At 43.0% G+C, this 23311-nt stretch overlaps 1 protein-coding gene across 7 annotated transcripts in view; it reads right to left on the bottom strand.

Annotated features, from left to right (window-relative positions):
- Window positions 1-23311, bottom strand: part of GRAMD1C (GRAM domain containing 1C) — a 90976-nt gene that overhangs the window by 10473 nt on the left and 57192 nt on the right. For all 7 annotated transcript variants that reach the window (XM_014577702.4, XM_075906497.2, XM_075906492.2 and 4 more), the window contains 8 exons: window positions 22922-23040; window positions 21575-21698; window positions 17775-17949; window positions 7537-7680; window positions 5105-5223; window positions 4290-4432; window positions 1647-1750; window positions 349-528 (listed from right to left, as the gene is read on the bottom strand). In XM_014577702.4, the coding sequence (XP_014433188.2) occupies window positions 349-528; window positions 1647-1750; window positions 4290-4432; window positions 5105-5223; window positions 7537-7680; window positions 17775-17949; window positions 21575-21698; window positions 22922-23040 (1108 nt within the window). The remainder of the gene's footprint in view (window positions 1-348; window positions 529-1646; window positions 1751-4289; window positions 4433-5104; window positions 5224-7536; window positions 7681-17774; window positions 17950-21574; window positions 21699-22921; window positions 23041-23311) is intronic.

The following is a 23311-nucleotide window of genomic DNA, read 5'->3' on the forward strand; positions in this document are numbered from 1 at the left end:
TCTTAGGCTTAGTCCACACTACAGCCTCCCCATTGATTTAACCCACCTAACTTCAGTGATGCAAATAGTGTAGCTGAAGTTGACATACTTTCCGCAGTGTCTTCCACATGGTAAGGTCAGCGGGGGATGCTGTCCTGTCTACTCCAGATACTCTACCACAGTAGAGGGGAGAGTGCTCTGAGGTCAATTTATCATGTCTAAACAGACATGATAAATCAATTTTGGGTGGTTCGATTGTTGCAGTGTTGGTCCACCGTTTAGTATAGACAAGTCCTTACTAATTAAAATGCCCTCTCTAACAAAAGTTTGGACAAGCAGCTGAAATAGAAAAGATGCTTCCATACCTACCTACTATCCTGCCTTGGGACTCTAATCCAATGTCCCCCGAAGAGTGCTGTGAGGAACGCTTAGGAAGCAGCTCTGCCATATTCCGGTGTAAATTCCGTCGGCGTCTTCTTAGGGCAACAAGTTTCCCAGGATCTTCTATAGATTGGTTTGCTGCATATTCTTGCATTAGTAGATCCGATTCTACAGTTGAAAAATAATACAATGTTTATTTTCCCTTCACTTTTCAAATGGAAAGGTCACATTATGGAGAAAACAATAGGCAAGGTATGCAGATCAATAGAGGCTGTTATCTTCTAGAAAAAAAGAGAGGATAGATAAGAGATTCCTTAAAATGCACCACAGACCTGCACTACCATCATTATGCACATACTTTACAGATATGAAATGCATGTTGTTCCAGCACAGTGAAGTTTAATGCATTTGCCAAGCATTGTTGCTTTCTCTATCATAGCTACAACCAAGGAAGCACTTTGATTAAAATGGGAAATCAGATAAATGGATTTTTTTTTGTATCCTCACACCAATTTCTTGGGAGCTGACCTCATCCCCAGGAGATGAGACTATTGCTAATCTTTTTGTGGGAACCCTTTGATAAAATAGTAGAAGCACAATACAGTGCCCCCTCCCCTGAGATAGCAATATACTGACTTAGGGTATGTCTACACTACCCCGCTAGTTCAAACTAGCGGGGTAATGTAGGCATACCGCACTTGCAAATGAAGCCCAGGATTTGAATTTCCCGGGCTTCATTTGCATAAGCCAGGCGCCACCATTTTTAAATCCCGGCTGGTTCGAACCCCGTGCCGCGCGGCTACACGCGGCACGAACTAGGTAGTTCGGACTAGGCTTCCTATATATAAAGTGTGAGATTACCTTTGTGTCCCCTTCAAGGCAGAGAATCCCTAACTGGAGTAACGGTTCCACGAGGAGTAACGGTAGTTCGAACTAGGAAGCCTAGTCCGAACTACCTAGTTCGTGCCGCGTGTAGCCGCGCGGCACGGGGTTCGAACCAGCCGGGATTTTAAAATGGCGGCGCCCGGCTTATGCAAATGAAGCCTGGGAAATTCAAATCCCGGGCTTCATTTGCAAGTGCGGTATGCCTACATTACCCTCCTAGTTCGAATTAAGAGGGTAGTGTAGACATACCCTTAGGGATTCTCTGCCTTGAAGGGGACACAAAGGTAATCTCACACTTTATATATTTATTTCCAGTAGAATCAGTTTCATGATCACTAAAATTTACCAGATCCATCCACAAAGACTATTTCAGACTTTAGCAACAAAAAGCAAATCCTCACCTAGCTGTTTGAAATTCTCCTCTATTCCACCCCAGGTGTTCTTCTCAATTAGAGACTTGATGAGGCCCCATGGCTGTTTTTTGTATTTCACATCTGAGGAAACCCTGCAACAGCATACAATGGAATGGTAAAGTGAGTTATACATTGGGTAATATGTACCAGAAGCAGAGGTCTGTCTCTTAATCTATTGCTTCAGGAGCAAGTTTTTACTTGTTGTCCATATTCCAAAAGAGTCACTATTATAAAAAGACAAGACATTGCCAGTTGGCAGCACTCAAACTGAAAAGATAGGGATTAGACATGGGTAAAGAAAAACTATGAACTGAATTGCAACTAGAGCTCTGTGGGGATTTGAATCTCCATTTCACAGGACATTTCACAATTTCAAAATTTGATTTAGTTCCAAATTTGAATGGAAAAGACTGTCTGTCTCACATAATAAGAATTTTTGGGAAAAAAATATGTTCAGGTAATGTATATAGTTTCATTTCAACTTTATATTAAAATCATATAAAAAAGCCAAATTTCAAAACAAAAAAAGTTCAAATGTTCCATTTTTTAAAGGTCAAAATGGAATGCTTTTGACCTTATCAAAATGCATTTTTCTCCCCCAATTGTTTTGAAAATAATTTTGTTGAAATTGACATGCTCCCTTGGGACGTTTCAGGTTTGATGAAACAGTATTTTCCAACAAAATAATCTTTATCGGAAAAATTTCTACCAGCTCTAATTATAGCCTGGATTTACAAACGGTGTCACATACTGTATTTTCTAACTTCCTAAACTCTATATGCATTGCTTTTAAACCCAATATCCCTCTCCCCTTGAGATGTTATGATCATACATCTGAATGAAAAGGACCAGAGGAGTCTCCATTCAGAGCCAGTCAGTGCTGCTTTTTAGGACAGGTCTACACTACAGACCTATATTAGTATAACTACATTGCTCAAGGGTGTGAAAAATCTACATCCTTGAGTGACGTAGTTATACCGACCTAACCCCCTGTGTAGATAGCATTATATTGACTGGGTAGCTTCTGAACAAAAGAACGGCCATACTGGGTCAGACGAAAGATCCATCTAACCCAGTATTCTGTCTTCTGACACTGGCCAATGCAAGGTGCCCCAGAGGGAATGACCAGAACAGGTAACCATCAAGTGATCCCCAGTTTCTGGCAAACAGAGGTTGGAGCATCACCCTGGAACTTTTTATGTCTAACAGCCATTTATGTTGTTATCCTCACAGAACTTCTCTAGTTCTTTTTTGAACCTTGTTATAGTCTTGGCCTTCACAACATCCTCTTGCAAGGAGTTCCACAGGTTGACAGTGCAACATGTAAAGAAACACTTCCTTCTGTTTTAAACCTCCTGCCTATTAATTTAAATTGATAATCCCCCGTTCTTATGTTAAAGAGGAGTAAATATCACTTCCTTATTTATTTTCTTCCATAGACATAGCTGCTACCTCTCAGGTTTAATCTACATAACTACGGCAAATTGATTTAAGTTATGCAACTTAGTTACGTGAATGACGTAACTGAAGTTGACACTATTAGATCGACATACCACGGAGGCTATAGTGCATTTTGCCAACAGGAGACCACCTCCTGTCAATCGCCTTATGTTTTTTGCGGAGGTGAAATACACAAATCTATGGAAAAGAGCTCTCCTGTGGATTTTGCATGTCATCACAAGACCTGCTAAATTGACACTTGTTGCATTGACTGCAGCAGTGCCAATCTACCGGTTAAGTGTAGACATAGTCTCAGGATGGTGATTAACTGTACTGATAGGAGAAGCTCTCCCATTGGTGTAATAGTGTCTTCACTAAGGTGGCGTAGCTATGCTGCAGTTCCACAGTACGTGAAGACAAGCTCTTACATCAGTCAGCTGGGTTGCTGAAGGCAGTCAGTTTTCCCTAGGCACAGGGTACTCCCCTTTACAGTCATTCTCCCAGAGCCAGAGATCACAGCCTAAAACCAAACCCAGTTGAGCATTAACTGCTACGAGACTTAGTGTCTTACACAGTATGCGTCAGCTCCGAAAAGCAATTGTAAAAATGATATTAGGAAGGTTCATGTTCATTGTGTCTCAGTGATTTTCACATCAAATGTTCTCAGTTTGCAAGATGCTTTTCATGATTCCCTAGTCTCAAAGTCAGCTTGGGATGTGAGAGTCAAGCTGGGTTCTCTTTTTTTTGAGCATCGTCACCGGAAACAGAGGCAGTGCAAGCCAAATTCCACTTTCACTAGGGTAATTTAAGAGTCTTCATGATGTGCTTTTGCCAATAACAACTGTGCAGGAGCATGCATAGTTGTGTATTGTTGGAAGTAAACAATTCCATGTAGCATGCCCAAGAAGCAGTACAACCCAGCTCATTATCCTGATGCTCCGTTGGCTGTGCATGGCACTGGAGTAAAACCTTATTTTTGTCACTAAAGCCACTAGAGCTGACTAATACCTACAGGAAACACATACAGAGAATAACGGGGAGCCATTTACAGATATTTTTTTCCACAGTGGAACCACATTTCAAGGGAAGAAATTCAGCTTTTCCAGGCTGTGTACATCTCTTTTATAGTAAACATATATCAGTGCATACAACATGTCTCTCCCCCCACTGCTGCACATTGCTCTGGCTCACCGTAATCTACATTCCTGATTGGCTGTGCGGATGATGAGGTATCTGTTCACAGTGTAGAAGTAATCGTGGTATGGGACATCATGCGTCAGCACCTCTGCGTCTACCCGGTAAGACTGATCTTTTTCTTTTTGTTTATTCAGGATCTACTCATATTAAAAAAAAGAAAAAAAGAAAAGAAAAGGTGGGGGGGATATTTTAAATACACAGTCTCAGTTCTCTTTCCTTTGGTCTTTGGAGTCTTCATGCCAGCAACAAAACTACTGGCAGTAGGGAGAGACCCTATAATAGTTTATGAAAATGACACAGGTGGAGAATGCATGGTGACCACTGAAATGAGTCTCAGGGTTGGCAACCACTGTCCATCCCCTGTTGCCAAATGGGAGAAGGCTCCTAATTAGATCCCAGTAGGACAGGGAGGTTTTGGTATGAAAGAGGAAGAGAACCACTGGTCTAGAGCTCTCAGTGTGGGACGGGGGGCCATAAACACCTGCGTTCTTGTCCTAGTTCTGCCTCTAACCCAGTGTGTGACCTTCAACAAGTCATTTAACTGTACTGCTGAATGTACTGGGTCTTAGATTCTTTGTCTATAAAACAACACATGTTCAACAAGCTTTTTGAGCCTCTCTGTAGAGGAAAGGCACTATACAAGTGATTATTAAAGATGAAGAGGGCAGATGATCATCACCACCATAAATGATACACTGATCTGCTGGGCCACATTCAAACTCTTAACTCTGCAGCATGGTCATCACTGTAGCAGATACTGCAGTGAGGGTTGCCCTTATTTTGGGGTACATTGTGAATGCACACAGTACCTGCTTTTCTGTTGCAGTTGTGTACTTCCCAATGAGCGGATTGTTAATAATTATGGTGTAGGTGAGGGTCCTCAACTGATTGCCACTGCCATCCATATTCCAAGGAGTTGATACAGCATCTAATCACAAAATGTATAATTATTAATGTCCAACAACGTACAGGAAGCAGTCTTAATCCTTAACGTGGCTGAAAGTGGTTTCAGAATAAACCACAGAGTAAAGGTCTGCTCCTCTCCTTGGTGAGTTCCTGTATGTTTATTATTTAACACAATATAGTCGGATCATGTTACTCATGGAGGGACGCCAGATAGCCCGATTCTCCCTTGCTTTACACACGCTCACTCTACTCAGAGAGCATTTTACACCAATTCTGAATAGGTGTAAACACGGACAAGGTAATGGAGAACTCCACCTATGAGGTTAGATGTCAGAATTTAGAAGTGTATTGAGGGGGTAGGGGTACACACTGTCTGGTCATTTTCTGCTTGTAATTTGTTCTCTGCTGTTAGACATAGCAGTTTTTCAGTGGAGAGGCCATCCTAGAACCAAATCCAGCTGATTGGTAATTTACAAGAATAGGGAAAACTGCAGCTTGCTGTGCCGAAGAGCCAACGTAAGAGACACACTGGCCATTATGTCTAGATTCTTATGTCTGGCAGAAGAGCAAACTAGACCATGGGTAAAACGAAAAAGTGGTTTTTAATGAAAAACTATGTTGTGTCCCATCTGTCTAGGAAGACTATAAGGCTCATCTGCATTAGTGAAAGAGTCAGTTCTTGCTGATTTGCTCTGAATTGGACCCTGACCAAATACTCTCATTTGGACTTCATTTTCTGTTTCTATGGTCTCAATGAATAAAATATACTTGCCCAGAAAATTAAAGACTGGGAGTGTTATTTAGCAGGAGGCAATGATTTATTCTATGAGCACACTGCAGGGACATTACTATTACTTGAATATAACATGTTTTAAGAAACAAAACTATTGAGCCAATATCTTATTCAATAAAGCAGTAACTTTAAATAATTGAATATGTGATTGGTTTTAATTTTGTAACATTACAGAGTACTGTGAAAGTTCTACTCTGAAAAGTGAATGCAAAGAGGTTATTGTTTCTGTGTTCTTTGTCCGATTAACTTTAGAAACACTTTATAAAGATTGTTTTCCTGACAGTCCTTCACACTCGCCCTCATATCTAAACATGAAAGTTCATTTCTTTCAGGCTCTTGAAAAACTGAAAAGCATCAAAAATATGCTAGTCAAAATGGTGTACAGATGGAAAGATGTGGCCCCTGATCTGAAGAAACTAAAATTTGATATTAGCTAGGACAGGGCTACTCAACATGCAGCCCATGGCCCGTTTGTTTGTGGCCTGCAGTGTGGCTTGGGTTTACACAGGGCTTAACACGCAGCCCGCAGGTGGGGTCCTTTGAACATGGCCTCCACTGGGAACACGCTCCACAATGGTGAATCAATATAATGGTCTTCTGTTGATATATGTTTTAGTAGTTAAATTCCTGGACTGTCATTGCTCATTAAAAGTGCTGTCATATGGGTGGAAATCGGGTAAATATTGCATGTTATTAATATCAGCAGAACTGACTTAAATGGGGCCTGCATGTTGGGTAGTCTTGCCTTAATCTTTGCATTCGTGCCTGTCAGTATGAAAGAAGCTATTTGCATACATATGAAACCACACTTAAGTTGCGGCTCTCAGCATGTGCTGTGAGAACCATTTTGGCCCCTGGGGCTTCCAAAGTTGAGTAGCCCTGAGCCAGGACATAATAAGTGGACTTAAAACAATGAAAAGAGTGTGGAGTGAGGACAGTCACAGGTTACAGCTGTAAAATCCACGAGGTTACTCAATCTAGTCCAGTACACACCTTGGTAGTTCAGTTACATTTCTTTTCATTTTGAATAAGAAAGATTTTGATATAAAGATCCTGACATTCCACTTATCCCCTTACAACTCCTGGCCAGTGCTACTACCTTCACATTCTTCCCTCAGTTACACCTGTGCCAGTCACTGCCATTAGTGAGCTATAACTGATTAGTCCTGTCACTGGAACGGAGTTAACAATTCTGATGCTGATGTAGTAGGTAGAAGAGACTCCAGCTCATTGTCCAAAACCCGGTCTTGGCAAAAAGAAATAAACGTGCAAACCCTTATTACTTCAGGTCAGAGCTTTGAGTCTCAATGCACACAGTGAGACAGAAAGGAACAATTTTAGGTAAACACATTCAAAGCAGAATCTTATCTTTAAAAGCAAATTTAATCCCCCTTTAGGGGCAGAATCTGTTGAGTTTCAACAAAAAAACAACAAGGAGTTTGGTGGCACTTTCCTCTCTATATTAACATGTCTCATCAAGATTAAGAATGTAATTTTTCCAGCATAAAGCTTTACAGGAAATTAAAGGAGAAAATATATTACCTACTATGTTCCTGGTATTGAGAAATCTCTGCATAAAATGGGAATTGGTGAAAAGCATTTCAAACATCTTGTCCGCGCTGATATGGAAAACTCTATCAATAAAAAGTCTCCCATGCAGGTCGTTCTCAGAGACAGTCTCCTTGGCTGATAAGGAAATGGAGAAGAACAGGTTAAGGAACTGGATGGCCCTGTCATCTGCCTACGGTAAAAAAGTTTGATCCCTTAATATGTGGTTACTGGTTCAATCAGGAACCACATATGAATCCACACTTCTGTTCCAATCCTACAACCTAATAGCATGATATTCACCATTACAAAACAGCCCAGAGCTGGTCTTCCAAACAGTCCTGTCCTCTCTCCTTTCACCAGTACTTTGCCAGATAACAAGGCTAGGTTGGTGACAATCAACCTCTTTCAATAGCATCATTTACTCCTTCAGTAACATGGTCCCTGTCAAGTTAAAAATCTTAATGAAATGTGTTTTACCTACCATGTATCTCTGAAAGGAGGCGATGTAAGGATGTATGCTTCCACCCTGTAATCCTGGGGAGGACACAGGAACCTGCCCTACCCTTGTCCCCCATTAACAAAGAGCTGTGAGGGAATGCTTTCTTCTCCCACATTCACTCCAGCTGTCTCGAGGGAGCCCCAATGCTGCTCCACGGCAGAGTTTCATTCTGAAGCTGCTGCGCTACTTGCTTTTGCCTTCACCCTTCACTACCAAGATTAAGCAGTAGAGGTTTCAGTTTCAGCTGTGATAACTAGGGATGGTTATTCCTTTTAAGGGAGGCTGGTAGCCTTGGAAGCTCAATCTATTCTCTACCTCCCCTCCCCCAAGAATGCTTTCAGTCACCTAGTATTCTAGTCCCTTAACTGTCCAATTCAAAGTTTCCAGGTGTGATATGCAGACAAGTGACCCCTCTCGCCTGCAATCACCTTTATGGTACCATCAGTTTTGCACTTCCGGGATGCTGAATTCAAAGCTGAGTGCCCTACTTACATTTCAAACAGGAGACTAAAATAAGGTTCACATAAACTCTCCCTGGGTTATATTTGGATTACAAAATATGCTTCTCCTTTTGTAATTGGACTAGAAGAGGACGACTGGGTTTACAGAGAGATGCCTGTTTAGCCAACCAATTCTGTAACTGATTACTTATTGTGATAAGAATTATACTGCATTAAAATATATTGCCAGGAGCCCGGACTTCAGGGAGTGTTTGCAGCCTAACACAATAACATTTACTGGCAGCCCTGGGTAGAATTTCAGGTAAATGCCATGCCACTCAGAGTTTGAACGAGCTTTACGTTTATCATATTAGCTCTGACAGCTTTAATATCTCACCCTATCCTGCTTCTGGGCTTTTGTATTGCCTATTTACCATCCTTAGAAAGAGAGAGCAAGTGTATACATTTTGGTGTAAATATCCCTTTTGAACACTGCATGCCAGCTAATCTACATGGAGTCAGATACTTTCTTTAATTAACATCTGCCAGAAAAAAAAATGCTATTTAAAATTTGTTGGTGCATAACATCTGATATTATATGCTAGTTAGGAATCCTCATCCTCAAGTGGTTGATATTATCCTTAAGTAATCACCGCTAACAAACATTTTACATTGCCTGTGTCCCTGTAATATGTCTAGCTAGTTAAAAAAAAAAGGGTAAGACATAGTTTTAGGTATTGGTCCTGCTCCCAGACCTCTGCCAAATCTATTGGGCTTATACAATCACTAACAGACTTACCTGGCATTGCTTGGATCCTCCAGGGTAGGGTCTTGGGGACGTGTGGGAGGGAGGGGCCTGTTCTTTACACCTCCCTGCCCAGGCCACTCCTCCAGCCCACCTAGGGCCTGTTTCTCCCCCAAACTCCCTTCCTAGCCTGCTCGGGGCCTGTGGGGGGCTACTTAACGGTGTGCTGGCAGGCAACATGGCAGAGCCCCAGCCCTGCTGGCCCCTCCCTTGGTGGTACAGCTACCCCCAAGCATACACTTTGTAGAATAGCTCTCCACTGCGGGCTCGTTGCCTCCAGCAGCCACTGTGAGGTTCGTGTCCCTCCTTTCTCTGACCCCTCCCTTTCCACGTACTGGAAAACAGTCCCATTCCCCACACTTCCCGTTTTCCTAGCACGACCAAACAGTGACCTTGCTTTAAGTTAGGATAACAGCAAGTTACATACCAAATTTGGTGGCCCTCGTTCTTACTGTTTGGAGTAAGGAGTTCTTGAACAATCAGACTCACAGATGCACTCTAAAATATATAGATATGTAGAAGTGTTTCCCCCTCCTCCTCCTGCCCCACTGCTGTGGGAATAGACCCACACAACCCCTAGAAGATTTATTGGCTGTATAAGGAAATGTCACACTGATGAACACACAAAGTGCAGTCAAAAGCACAAAGTAAACAGCTGTAAAAATGGAGAGTAATATTTTTACCTCCAGTTTCTCGGCGTTCTTTGAAACACTTGGTGTTAAGTTATGCTACTTTGTGGGAAAATTGTCATTATTATTTGAGATTGATAGAATCAGAGGCAACCAGTGATGGGGACAGAGCAAGGACACTGGCCAAGTGCCCCCCACCCCACAGCCCACGGAAGGACCAAGACAATACTCTTCTGCCCACCCATCCCTACCCCTGCTCTGCCCACCTTGCTGAGGCAGTCTATGGGACTAGTGGGGCCCTGTGGCCAACACCAGAAGCAAAAGTCTGTGCTACCGCTCTCTCCCTTCTCTTCCCTCCACTCTGCATTCCCGGGCAGTGATGGGGAAAGTTCAGCAATGTGGCTCCGAATGTGCAGTTCCAGGGGAGGGGCGAAATCGCCCCAACACATCCTGGCAAGAAGCGGTGTGATGTGGCCAGAGAGCAGCACAATCTGGAGCCTCCTTGCTGCTTGTCTCCTCTCCTCGCTAGTCCCCCTGCGAGTCCACGGCTCCCTGCATTCACTGACAGTGGCAGGGAAAGCCCAGCAAGGCAGTCCTTGCACTGCTCTCCAGCTCCACTGCTCCCTGCTGGGGAGTGTGGAGCTGGACCCTCCCCAGGGTGGCGTGAGCTAGAGCCACTTTGCTGCGTCTTCCTTGTGGCTGCTGGTAAGTGTAAGGGCATGGACTCCTGCAGCTGGTGCCGGCCCAACGAGTCCCCCTGCTGGCCGGCCCCTCTCATCTCGGGATGCACATGGCTCCTCAGGCACCCCCACTTGTCATCCCTGGAGAGAATACGAAGCAGCAGTCACTTTCTGTGTCAGCATTCAAAGCACTCTCCCGTTGAAACGCTGCCCCTTTTTTGGCCTCAGCTTTGTATTTGGGTACTGCTTATATGGATTTGATGCCTGTGCAAATGAGGTACTGTTAGAACTGGTGAGTCACAAAGATCCTGTGCAAACATCCTCCAGGTAGCTCTGCCCATATTCCTCAATATTCACATGTAAAAGTGCCTGCTCTTCCAGTCCTGGGCATCTTGTCTGCAGGATCACGTGCTGATGATTTGTCATAGACACATGTCCATGCTGCGGACACCAAACTCATTTTACTTATGTCCTCCTGTAACAGGCTTTGAGAGAAAGTATCTACAAGTGACAGGCTAGTTTGATAACGTAATGGATTGGGGATGTAAGCAACCAATCGATTAGTCGACTATCCGATAAACAAAAGCTTATCAGATAGTCAACACAGTCAACTAGTCACTTCTCCCCGCTTGCTGTCTCTATCACAAAGAGGCGGCAGGGGAGAGGGGGGGAGAAGAGGAAAGGGTATTTCCCCCAACTCCATGGGATGGGGCAGGGGCATAGCAGCAGCACTTCCTCTCTGAAATGTACAAAAGCCCAGCAGGGGCTCTTGTGCATTTCAAAGACTGAAACGCTGCATGGAGCCTGGGGCCAATGGGGAGTCCCCCACTGACCCTGGGCTCCATGCGGCACTCGCTGGGTCTCTTGTACATTTCAAAGTTGGAACCTGTATGGAGCCTGGGGCCAATGGGGAGTCCTCCGCTGGCCCCAGGCTACATGCGGGCACTTCCGCTTTGAATGTACAAGAGCCTCAGCAGGGCTCTTGTACATTTCAAAGATTCAAACACCAGGTGGAACCCAGGGTCCATGCTGGGGCTCTTGTACATTTCAAAGGCGGAATGCATGCTAGTCCTTATTAATTAATCAAATAGTCGATGGAAGTCCCATCGACTATTCGATTAGTTAATTAATCAATATTGAAAATCCCTATAATGGATCATTCTAGCCCAGTGATGGGCAACTTGCAACTCCTGGACCGCATGTGGCCCATCGGGGATCTATGCATGGCCTGCAAGTAGGGATGTAAATTAGCGATTAAACAGTTAGCTGGTTAAACAGACAAAGTGTGGTGTGCCAGGGGCATGGCGGGCCTGAGGCTGCCCCTGCAGCACAGCCAGCCAGGATCCTGCTTGCCAATGCCTGGGGCACAGTGCTAGGGCTGCCAGCATGGCCGTGCAGCTGGGCTCTGGTCCTGCCTACTCCCACCCGGAGCCATTGTAGCCCTACCTGCTGCCCTGTCCAGATTTCCACCACCCAGCTGGTAACCCAGTTACCTATCCGGTAAACCTAAGGTTTACTGGGTAACTGGTTAATGGAGTAACCATTTACATCCCTACCCACGAGACATTTTGTTTACTGTTGCTCATGTGCAAGTTTGCCAAATTCTGCTGGTGTCCATCCACATGGAGATTTTTTTCCTACTGGTATTACTAAAACGACACACATACAAAGCAAGGGTACGTGAAATCAAGTGCATTCTGATTGCTCACAACACTGACTGCAAGAGCTGTGTGCTCCCTCTGCATCCAATCAAAGTGCTGCTACGGCTCAAGCAGTACAACCCACACATTCTAGGTGTGCAAGCGCAGTTGGCAAAACTGTCCTCTCTCGGGAGACTGTCTTGGTTACGCCAATCTTGCAGCTCACTGAGATGATGGAGGGCCACTCACGCGTCCCACTCACTAGCCTAAGTTGTAAGGCAATTGTATTAAGTGGAATTTCACAATTCTTTTGGCCTGACCAGATGACATAAAAAAGAGCAATGGTCTGTCCAAAACGTAAAAGAGTGAATCCACCGCCTCAAATGTCCTGGCTCAACTTGGAGAAAGCATTCCCAATTCTAAGTGCCCTGCACTTTATGTGGTCATTCACACCAGTGCAAAGTGAATATAAAATGCTACTATTTGGACTTGGTAGCATTTGCACCACTTTGTACCAATGTAAATGACAGTAGACAATGCTGGACAATGCAGAAATCAGACCCATTACATTAGTCTTTCCTATAGGTTTGCTGCACAAAATTAAATTTAAAAAAAAAGGGGGAACCCCTCAACCCTCATCTGCAAATTAGACAATTGGAAAGATACACAGGTAATGAAAATCTTAATTGCTTGCCTTTGAAACAATGCCTCAGCTCAAATCCCATTAAATCCTAGCAACAGCACAACCCCCCGCCCCCCTCAAAATAATACATGCCAAACAAATGAACTCTAAAGAAACCAAACTGACAAGAACGGGGCATATCAAAGAAATTATAAATTGTTTTTAACTCCAGTGGAAAAATATATCAGCCACATTGTATACCCAGAGACCTGGCAACCAGAAACAGCTGGAGAAAAGATAAGGAACCAGATTCGCACTCCACTGGAAACATATCACCCACATTGTGCACACAGAACAGAGTCCTTGACAAGCAGAAAGTGGAATCAAAATCATGAAACCTTTTCACAGACAGGAATGGGGCAGAATGAATGAGCACAATCATGTAGACTAGACAAGCCATATTTTAGGACTGCAGTTATATTAGTTATGGTTGGGCTGATAATTCACATGATGGATTTCACCTAAAAAAATTTATATTAATATACATTTTTCTAGTTGATTTCAGAGTTGCCATGGAAAGGAAAGCCCTATCTTTTAAACTAATAAAAGCTTCTTTTTAAAAAAATTAGATAAACTCAGATAGTTTTAAAAAAATTAAAAGCTATAAGCATTTGGCATTTGTAAACTAAACATATAACATGCTTTTATTACCATTGTGAAAACCATATTGAGATGCATAGTTCCTATTCCTCAAGTGTACTGTTTGGATGGAAATGTGTGTACCCAAACAAATGGAACTGCACTTATTTCAGTCATTCCACATTTCAAACGTGTGATCCCACCTATCTGTGACAAAAATCAAACATTCAGTGAACTTACTTGGTTCTCACATCAGACATTCAAGCAAACACTTGCGTACAGTAAAAATTTCTCTCACACTCCAACTGTCGCTTTTCAAAATGGAAATTAAAGGTGAAAAATACAATTAATGTGTGCGTCTTAAGATTTTAAACAGAATTTAAGACACTTATAGTTGTTCCTCTGTTGTACATAGTTAAATAACTGATAAGACAGACTGGTCTATTTTCTGTGTACCATCTTATAGTTTTATTATGCTGCCCATCTTGGTAGTATGTGGGTGCCTTCCTTATGAAATTGCTAGCAAAAAGTGAAGTCCCTTTAGTCATGCAGTCTCTGGCATGTCTTCCTTTTTGAGGTAAACACCATTTGGGATTGGGGGTTTCATTTTTAATTCAGTAGATTTTATTACTTTCTTTTTTGAGCTTGGTCAGGGGTTTTGTTGGTTACAAGGGGATGCCAGTGGTGGGCATCTGCCGAATCTGAACCCAGGACGATGGTACCACAGGTTGAAGCCCATATCCCTGGGCCACCAGACATCTGTGCACTTGTCATGACCATGAGGGATGGGCAGCAGCCTGGGGACAAAAGAGTTAACTTTAACTAGGCAGGTATCTGCTCAGCCAATAGAAATGCAGATAGGGATTTCAAACTGGGACAAAGGAATTTTTTTGGTTTTTCCCTCCTTTGTCTCTGAGCAGTTGTTCTCCAGCTACTGAGGGGGACAGACACTATGTCTCCCTCCAAGGAAAGACTCTTCACTATCTGTAAGTAGGGTAAAGTTTACATAAATCCGTTAGGTTTTACTGTTTTATGGTTTGGGAATGAGAATCTGATGTCTGTGCATTTAAAAATGGGTTTTTCTCTCCTTTGTAACTAAGTTTTGGCCCATGGTGGAACTCACCATGAGTATATTAAGTGGTGACTTTTCCATCTAGTCACTACGCTTGTAACAGGAATATTGTGGTGATAATAAAAGTTCTTTCTCTTTTCTTTTTATTAACCTGGTATTGGTTAATTTGTGTGTCTTGGTTTTACTTTAGAGGAGAGATTTCTCAAATGATCTCTCCCCTGGTTCCCTTATCATTACTTGGGTGGTGGCAGCGGATTTTTATCCTCAAAATCTAGGTTTTTAAGATTTTTGGGAGGAAGTTTTATACCAAGGCCTGAAAAGATAAGGTTTTGGGGTACTTTTGCGGGCTCCCACTTCTGCATTTATTGTGCCAGAGTGGGGAATCAGCCTTGACAGCACTATTAAAGCCTTGTCAGCTCTAGAGAAAGATAGGGGGAAAAATTCCACTGGTGCCAACACTGGGTGAAGCTGAACAAGTGAAAGCAAGAAATGGGCCCCTAGTGTAGGCAAAACTCTGGCACTCTCTGGTTTAACTGATGCAGTAATAACACATAAAATCCAGAAGTTGCTGGAGGACAGACATGTGGTCATTCCTCACTCCCCCGGCTAGAACTGCATTTCCCAAAGTGCAAAGCACAATTCGTGCAGAACAGGTGGGCACGACAAACTAGCCGGAGGGTATAGATGATGTCTAAATCAAGATGGGTAGGCCTAAAATGTCACATGGAGGAGTTGAAAGGCAGTTGCAATTTCTTTCTGAGGAAAGCTCAGCTTTCAAAGTTTAGGAAACACTGTGCTAGAAGATAGCAGACTGGGAAACAGAGGAAAAATTCCAAGCATGAATAGAATAAACCTTAATCACTTTCCAGGTTATGTAGCAGGACAAGAAAGTCCTGCTCTGAAGAATAAACAAAGAGCTTGCCCTAGAAAAGCTGGAGGACAAGAAGCATGAATAGGAGGTAGTTTTCTTCTTCAAAAAAAGGCCTTGAATCTACTTGAGTGTGTCAGATTTTATTTGCTTAACATTACAAATAAAATAGTCTCAACTTACTTTTTAAAGTTACTGTTAAGATAAGGCTGATCTTTGTTTTTACTATTTTAATGTTAGGAACATTATCTGCCCAGCTGGGTGATTAGGATTAATAGTCAATTGCTCACATTATAAGTGTCTTCAAATTGGGAAGAAACTACCCAGAGATTATAAAAAGCTAGAGCTCTAGAACAAAGAGGAAAACCGCAGAAGGACTCAAAAATGATAGAGCCTGTAACTTTCCATTGCTATAGGAAATATATCTGTGATGGACGAATGCAATGAAACAATGTATATAGCAGTGTTTCTCGACCAGTGGTATGTACCCTTAGGGGTACTCAAGAGAAGTCTGGGGAGTGCATCAACACAACTGAAATTTGGAGAAAACTGAATTTTTGTTTTAAGTTTTACAGCACTTTATTATTTTTGTACTTTTTACACCCCAAAACGTCATCCCCTGCCTGGCTATGATTCAGTTGTTTAAACAAATGTGTTGCAATGATAGAAAAATATGCTGTGCGTCTGAAAACTGTAGGTACTGGGGGTACTCATAATTTTTTTTAAAGGGGGTACTTAATTAAAAAAAAAAGTTGAGAAACACTGGTATATACCACACAAATGATAGAGCCTGTAACTTTCCATTGCTATAGGAAATATATCTGTGATGGACGAATGCAATGAAACACACTAGGGATGTAAGCGACTAGATGACTATCCGATAAGCAAATGCTTATCTGATAGTTGAGTAGTGACTCAACTTGTTGCTTCCCCTCCCACTTGCTGCCTATCAGAGAGGAGCAGGTGCACGGAGTAGGAGCCAGCACCGGTTCCCCCCAACACCATCTCTGCAGGGGGCAGGGGAGGCAGAGGCACAGTGGGGAAATGGCACGAGCGGGAACTGCTTCAGTTCCCGCTCACACAGGTTCCCACTGCGGGTGTGTCTGCTTTTCAAATGTACAATTGCTCTGTACTCAATGTACTCAAGCAGTCCCTGCTCACCCTGTGCTCTCTGCAGCATACTGCCTGCCTCTTTTCCGCCTCCTCCCTCCCCTGCCCACTGCCTCTATCAGAAGTAAGGGGGAGGATAGGGGATGCAGGGAACTGGGCCCCCCTCACAGACAGGGGCTGTTGCTACCAAGCAGCCCCTGTTAATGGCAGCCAGGGTTCTTGGCTGCACGTGTTCTTTTGGGGAGTTTAACATTAACCTATTACAGGCAGTCCCCGGGTTACGTACAAGATAGGGACTGTGGGTTTGTTCTTAAGTTGAATTTGTATGTAAGTCGGAACTGGTACATATTGTAGGGGAAACTCTAGCCAAACATTTCTCCAGAGCTCAGTTTTATTCTCCCACACCTCACTTCCCTCAGTCCTTTATTCTCAAGCTGAGGTGTCTGCTGAGAAAAGCCGCTCTGCATCTCCCTGGTCTGCTGGGGGGGCGCTAGCTTCGCGTCTCCCTGATCTGCTGGGGGGAAGCAGCTAATGCGGGCTTGCCTCACCCCGTTTGTAAGTAGGGATCCGATGTAAGTCGGATCCATGTAACCTGGGGACTGCCTGTATTCTAAAACAGAAAGCCAAGTCACAAACATTTTGTAAAGTTTCTTTCCTCTCTTTTTCGCATTTCTCTTTCAACTATGCATTATGTGCTTCAAAGATGAAAAGCTGAGGAAACATGGTCTAACAGTAAAAATAATGAACAAGTTCTTACATGTATTGTATGATGTTGGACAAATCTCTCCCTGCTCTCTGACTCAGTTTCTCCAGAAATTCTCCCCACCCCGCCCAGTACAATTGGGATATTTTCTAGAATTAGATGGAAAAGAGGCATTGTTCTCTGTGAAAATAAGAGAGAAAAATCCCTTACTGTTTTCCAACTGGGAAAAGCTGGAAAAGTAAAAAATGGAGAAATCCCCACAATTTTAAAACTCTGAACTCTCAAAATTGTGTGGTTCTTTCCCCCAAAAAAGTGTCATTTCAAAAGCAGTTTGGAAAAAGAATTTCTGTAAAAAGATCTAGCTTCAGAAAACTTTATTTTCTGATGCAGCCTCGTTTTGTCACACGTTTGGACAGCCCTGATATGTCCGTCGTCTCCAAGGGGCTTGCAGACTACTTTGAGATGCAGACAACAGTTCGTATTATGGCTCTCAGCTGGATTCTAAAGGAGCAGCTCACCTACCTTCTTCATCACTATTGGAGGCACTGCTCTTCTCCAGGACATTCTCATTCTCGATCTGATCCAGGGACTGTGCTGGGAGCCTGCTTCTCTGCATCTTAACTGGCTTCTTTTCTGAAGGCAACAGAGGGCTCTTCTTGTCTGGTTTCTCATTTTGGGAGTCCTCCTGCTCAGAGCCCTTTGGGAACAGCAAATGGTATAATTCACTGCAATAACCTTCGTAAACACTTCATATACAACCTTAGTACTCAAAAATTACAACTGACACGTGTAAACAGATAGCTGTCCAAATTCTGCCCCTAGATTCTGAAACACCTTCTCCGGATCCAGCCTCTCTCTTCAGTTGATATGATTCCACTGCAGATTCTGCCAATTGGAAGCTTTCAGCTGAAATCAGTTCCTCGCCACTGTGAACAGGGAGTGAAATGACAGGGCACCACTGGAGGCACTCAGAGGTGTGAATTACCCCCATCGATTCCTACTGACTGACTCATCTATTGAACTCGGACACTTGTGGGGCCAGACTATTATAAATCTTTAGGCAGGCAAATGTTCACCTAATGAAATTCAATAAACACAAATGCAAAGTACTACACTTAGAAAGGAGGGGAATCAAATACACATCTATAGGATGGGGAATAACTGGCTAAGTAGTAGTACTGAAGAAAAGGATGTAGGGGTATTATTGACAGACTAATTAAATACAGGTTAACCTGATCCAGTTGCTTGATGGTCAATATATAAGATATGGGAGTTTATGATGCTCTAGTCAGCATTGGTGAAGCCTCAGTTGAGTACTGGGTCCAGTTCTGGGCTCCAGGCTTTAAGAAGATGTGGAGAAACTGGAGAGTTTCAAAAATGATAACAGATTTAGCAAACCTGAGGAGAGTAACAAAAATGATGACAGATTTAGCAAACCTGATCTTTAAGATAAGGCTAAAAAACTGGGCATGTTCAGTCTTGAGAAAAGATGACTGGGTTCAGGCCCTGACAACAGTGGTCAACATTTGAGAGGACTATGATAAGTTGTTCTCTGTGTCCACTGAAGGTAGGACAAGAAGCAATGGGCTTAATCTGCAGCAGGGGAGACTTAGGTGAGACATTAGGAAAACTTTGGGTAAGTCTAGACTACATGCCTCTGTCGCCAGCAGCATGTAGATTAGGCTACCAGGCATAGGAAAATGAAGCGGCGATTTAAATAATCGCCGCTTCATTTAAATTTACATGGCTGCCGCGCTGAGCCGACAAACAGCTGATCGGCTGTTTGTCGGCTCAGCGCGATAGTCTGGACATGCAGGTGTTGACATCAAAGGCATTTGTCGACCACCCAGGTATGCCTCTGGCGACAGAGGCATGTAGTCTAGACGTACCCTAGGACTGTAAGAGCAGGTTTATAGTAGGGAATTGAAAGCGTAACTGGTGTGCCAGGGCATTGCCCTGCATTGGCCCTTTAAGGGGCTGAGACCTGGAGTCAGGAGGAAGCCCAGCTTCGGTGGCTAACCAGGGCCCAGCTGGAGGTCATATAGAGCAGCTCCTGAGAGGAGGAGAAAGACCAGCCCAACCCAGCCCATCCTAGCCTGCCTGCCTGCCGGCAGTGAAGGAGGCTTCTGCCTAGCAAATCCAGGCTACCCGGCCTGAGGTCCTAGGGGCTGAAAGGAGGCAGTCATGGAGGGCGGGGCTCACATGGAGGCAGCCCTAAAAGGACGAGCTGCAAGAAGGCAGCTGCGGTAGGCTGGGGGAGTTTGAGCCAGGGAAGCCCCAGGCCATAAGCCCGCAAGGTAGGGTTGCAGGAGGCAACCAGGCAGGCAGAGTGGGAGAAGAACTAGGGGTCCTAGGGAATAGGGAGGACCCTGTAGGAGGAGTGTAGGAAGAACGATGACTCCCCCCGGAAGGGAGCACAGACCAAGATCGGAGTGGTCACTGCCGGAGAGCAGTACCCTGAAAAGACACCACACCCAAAGGGGGTGCGTCGGAGCAGCCAGCTACTTCCCCAAAGCCACCCTGAGGGAAGAAGCCGTGCGGAAAGTGAGTTGAACCCGCTACACTGGGTACATGGTTAACTGATGACCAAGTCCTTGAAAGCAGTTGCAACCCCTTCCAGCTTGGTATCAGCTGCAAACTTAATAACCGTATTCTCTACGCCATCGTCTAAATCGTTGATGAAGATATTGAACAGAACTGGTCCCAGTGCTTCGCAGATTCCAAGAAGGGGAATGAAGCATGCATGCAGTTTTTGTCAAGAAGAACACCACCATGTGCCTTGATAAGTGAGCACCAATTTCTGGTGGCAGAGAAAATTAGGTAACAGATTGGTGTACACTGTGAGATGCACTGTGCTTTAAAAAGAAAACTGACTGATGGTGCACACAAAGGGTGCACACTTTCTCTGAAAAAGATAGAGAAATAACAACAACTTCATAGTTTTTCAAGAAGTAACTTAAACATTAACTGTGGGATACAAAAACCCTTGAAATGCTCTTGAAATTACATTATTTGAGAGTATCAAAATGTTTCACTAAAGGTCAGTGATAGTAAAACTGAACACAGACTTGAATATGCTATTCAAGAGCCTGGCAAATCCTGTTTGCAGAAGTCTGACACTGCTCTCCTTCCCCTCCCGCCCCCAAAATCAAGTGAGATGTGTCATAAATGATTACAAAATTGCAATACTCTTCATTCTTCCTAGAATCTTTCACAGAACAGAGCTATACCTTACACACCACTCTCACTGGCAGGAGGATCAAGGAGCAGCCATGCTGTATGCTGATGGCCTATTTCCTTATGGCTACTAAAATATTTATTATTGTATATCCTCTCACGCCTATCATTGTGACTTGCCTGCAGAATGCATGGAGGATTCAGAGGACATGCATTGGATACATTTATTAATGTGAATGGAAATACCACTTGGAATAATGGAAGCAAAACTACTCCATTCAAAAGCCCAGCCTGCTAAATATTTGCTGTGTTTAAACAGCATTAAAGGTGGCCTGCAAAGCGGGGAAAACTGTGCTTTTCCCTGGTGTTTCTTTTCTTTAGGAAAAATAAATAAGGCATGAACTATTTTTCCTCCTCCATCAAGTTACTGGGCTCAATTCAGGGGTAACTGGGAGGAATTCTTCAGCCTAGGTTATGCTGGAAGCCAGAACTGACAATCACAGAGGTCCCTTCTGTTCTTAACATCTATGAAAACTATCTAGTATCTTGTCTTTCAGAGATCTCCTTGGATGACTCATATGTGTAATGGGATGGGAGTTAAAATGCACACCACACATATATCATATCATATTAATTCCTATGATGTCATAGCCCTATTAGTTTTCCATAGGTTCTTCAGGAGCTGACAAGATCTGAATTTCTAATGTGAAAAAACAAGAAGAATCCCTCAGCCCTTTTCCCAAAAAGAATTCAGCCCCCCTCCTCCCGCCCGCCCCTTTATACATCAAAAAGCAGCAAAAAAAGGATGAGTCAGTTTTCCCCTGTTTGCAGGTCACCTCCAAACTACATAATGAGTTTTCATGGCTTTACTCAGACATCTTCTGGTAGCAATACTTTAATAACGACAAACTCTCTATTCCTTCTTTAATCCTGAAATATCTGCATTCTGTCACTCTAGTAATTATCATACAAAATGCATACCTAATTGTAATGGTCATACATTTTGTAAGTTATACAATAATCAGATCCCCCAGATTAATCTCTCTCAAACTTCACTGGAGAAGGTGTAATACACGCACATGGCTGTATGATCTATACATCTGTATTTGTTAAATACAGCAAGAGAGGCTATTTCAATAACTTACTCCTGTTGGTGTGTTTTCATGAAATGGCTCTGCCTCTGTTATCTGAATGATGGGTTCGTGAATTTCACTGATTGCTTTGGGTAATTTTTCATCCCTGTCTCCAGAATCATCACAAATGCTGGATCTGCCCAAGGTAAAAAGAGAATAAAGATGTTATTAATATAGTTTCTTAGTGTTTATGGCACCTAGCTCCTACTACTGGAGATTTGTTGAATTTAAAACAGACACTACAAACATTTGAACTGTTAACCAAATGACCATATAAAGATTCCCAGCTCAGTCATCCCACATCCAGTTCATTCACCCATCACACGGTCCCCCAAGGGCCTGTGAGAAAATCCTGGCTTAGCAGTGTTCCCACAAAGTTAATAAATCAATGCTATGGTGAACCCAGGGGAGAAAGTTAATGTTGTGAATGGTAGTGAGATAAAAGTATTTTAGGCTTCAAATTGAAGAGTTATGTCTTTTTAATTATTATTATAATAGGCATTTTTCTAACACCCATCCCCCTAGCTTCTTATGTCAAACTATTTTACAGATTGTACCGTGAAACAGGTGGGATTTTGGGGGATATACAAAATTTCCCAAGCATTTTCATTCAGAACACAACAGCACTAAGTGTTATTCATTTAAAAAAAAAACCTAAATAATTTTTATTCACTTTCATAAGATGTTCCCATGTACATGTATAAAATTAAAACCACATTCTTTAAAGAGTGATGTTGAAAATTAACAAAGAAGCTCAAGGTCACCTGAAGGGATCAAAAAAGCTACATCAGAGCAAGAAAGAGTAATTGATAAATTGACTTTCATTGACCACAAATATAAACAAGCCGTAAAAAGGTGGAAAATACAGCAGCAATATTAAGAATTACAACTTTAATAATTGAAGACAGGTCTCAACCTGGGGTTCATGAAAAGATAGCAGAGGGTCATAATGACTCAGCCCTATCCATACAGCTTACTAGAATGAGGGGCCTGACTAGATCCTAGCAAGGGAAAGATGGAGAATCCCGAGCTCAAGTAATATTACTAATACAAGTATGGAATTTTCAAAAAACATGACACACTTAATTCCTACATTATTTTATCTGAACAGAAACAGGAAAAGCTAGGGAAGCACAAGCGTCCTCATACTTCTCCACACTAAGGGGTCTCTATTTTGCTTTAACTACAATAGAGCAAAGACAAACAATTCTTTAATGCCTAGTCAGTACTTCAGCTCTTTTGCGAAGGCTGTACAAAGGGTATAGATTAGTGCCAGGAATGGAAGTAATTTGGAAGAAGGATTTTAAGACACTGCAATGGAAACACTATTTCCTGAACATATCCATAGTATCATTTTACCTAGACTGTCCATTGTCTTCAGAGGATGAGTAAAAGCTCTCCATCTCCTCACTGTTCAGGCCCAGCTCCGAGCCATAGCTCTGTTGTACCAGTTGCCAGAACTCCTGTTTGGTCAGTCTCTGGAAAGGCAAAGCACGTTGTTGGTCAAAAGCTGCAGTGAAGAAGCACCTCTTCTACCTATTCACAGACATTACTTTACCCCAGATAAATCTGGATATATCCCTGTTATTGCCTAAGAAAGCTTCTTGCCTAACAAGCAGCACCCATTTTAGACCCTACTGCAGTTGGTAGCCCTCCCTATAAAGGAAACTCTTCACTTCCATTTTTAAATCAGTTAGCTTCTAGCTCAACAGATTTGATAACAAGCCAATATAAACTGGTCACTAGAGC

Source organism: Pelodiscus sinensis, chromosome 1 (genome assembly GCF_052426305.1).
Source record: "Pelodiscus sinensis isolate ZL-2025 chromosome 1, ASM5242630v1, whole genome shotgun sequence".
NCBI classification, from domain to species: domain Eukaryota; kingdom Metazoa; phylum Chordata; order Testudines; family Trionychidae; genus Pelodiscus; species Pelodiscus sinensis.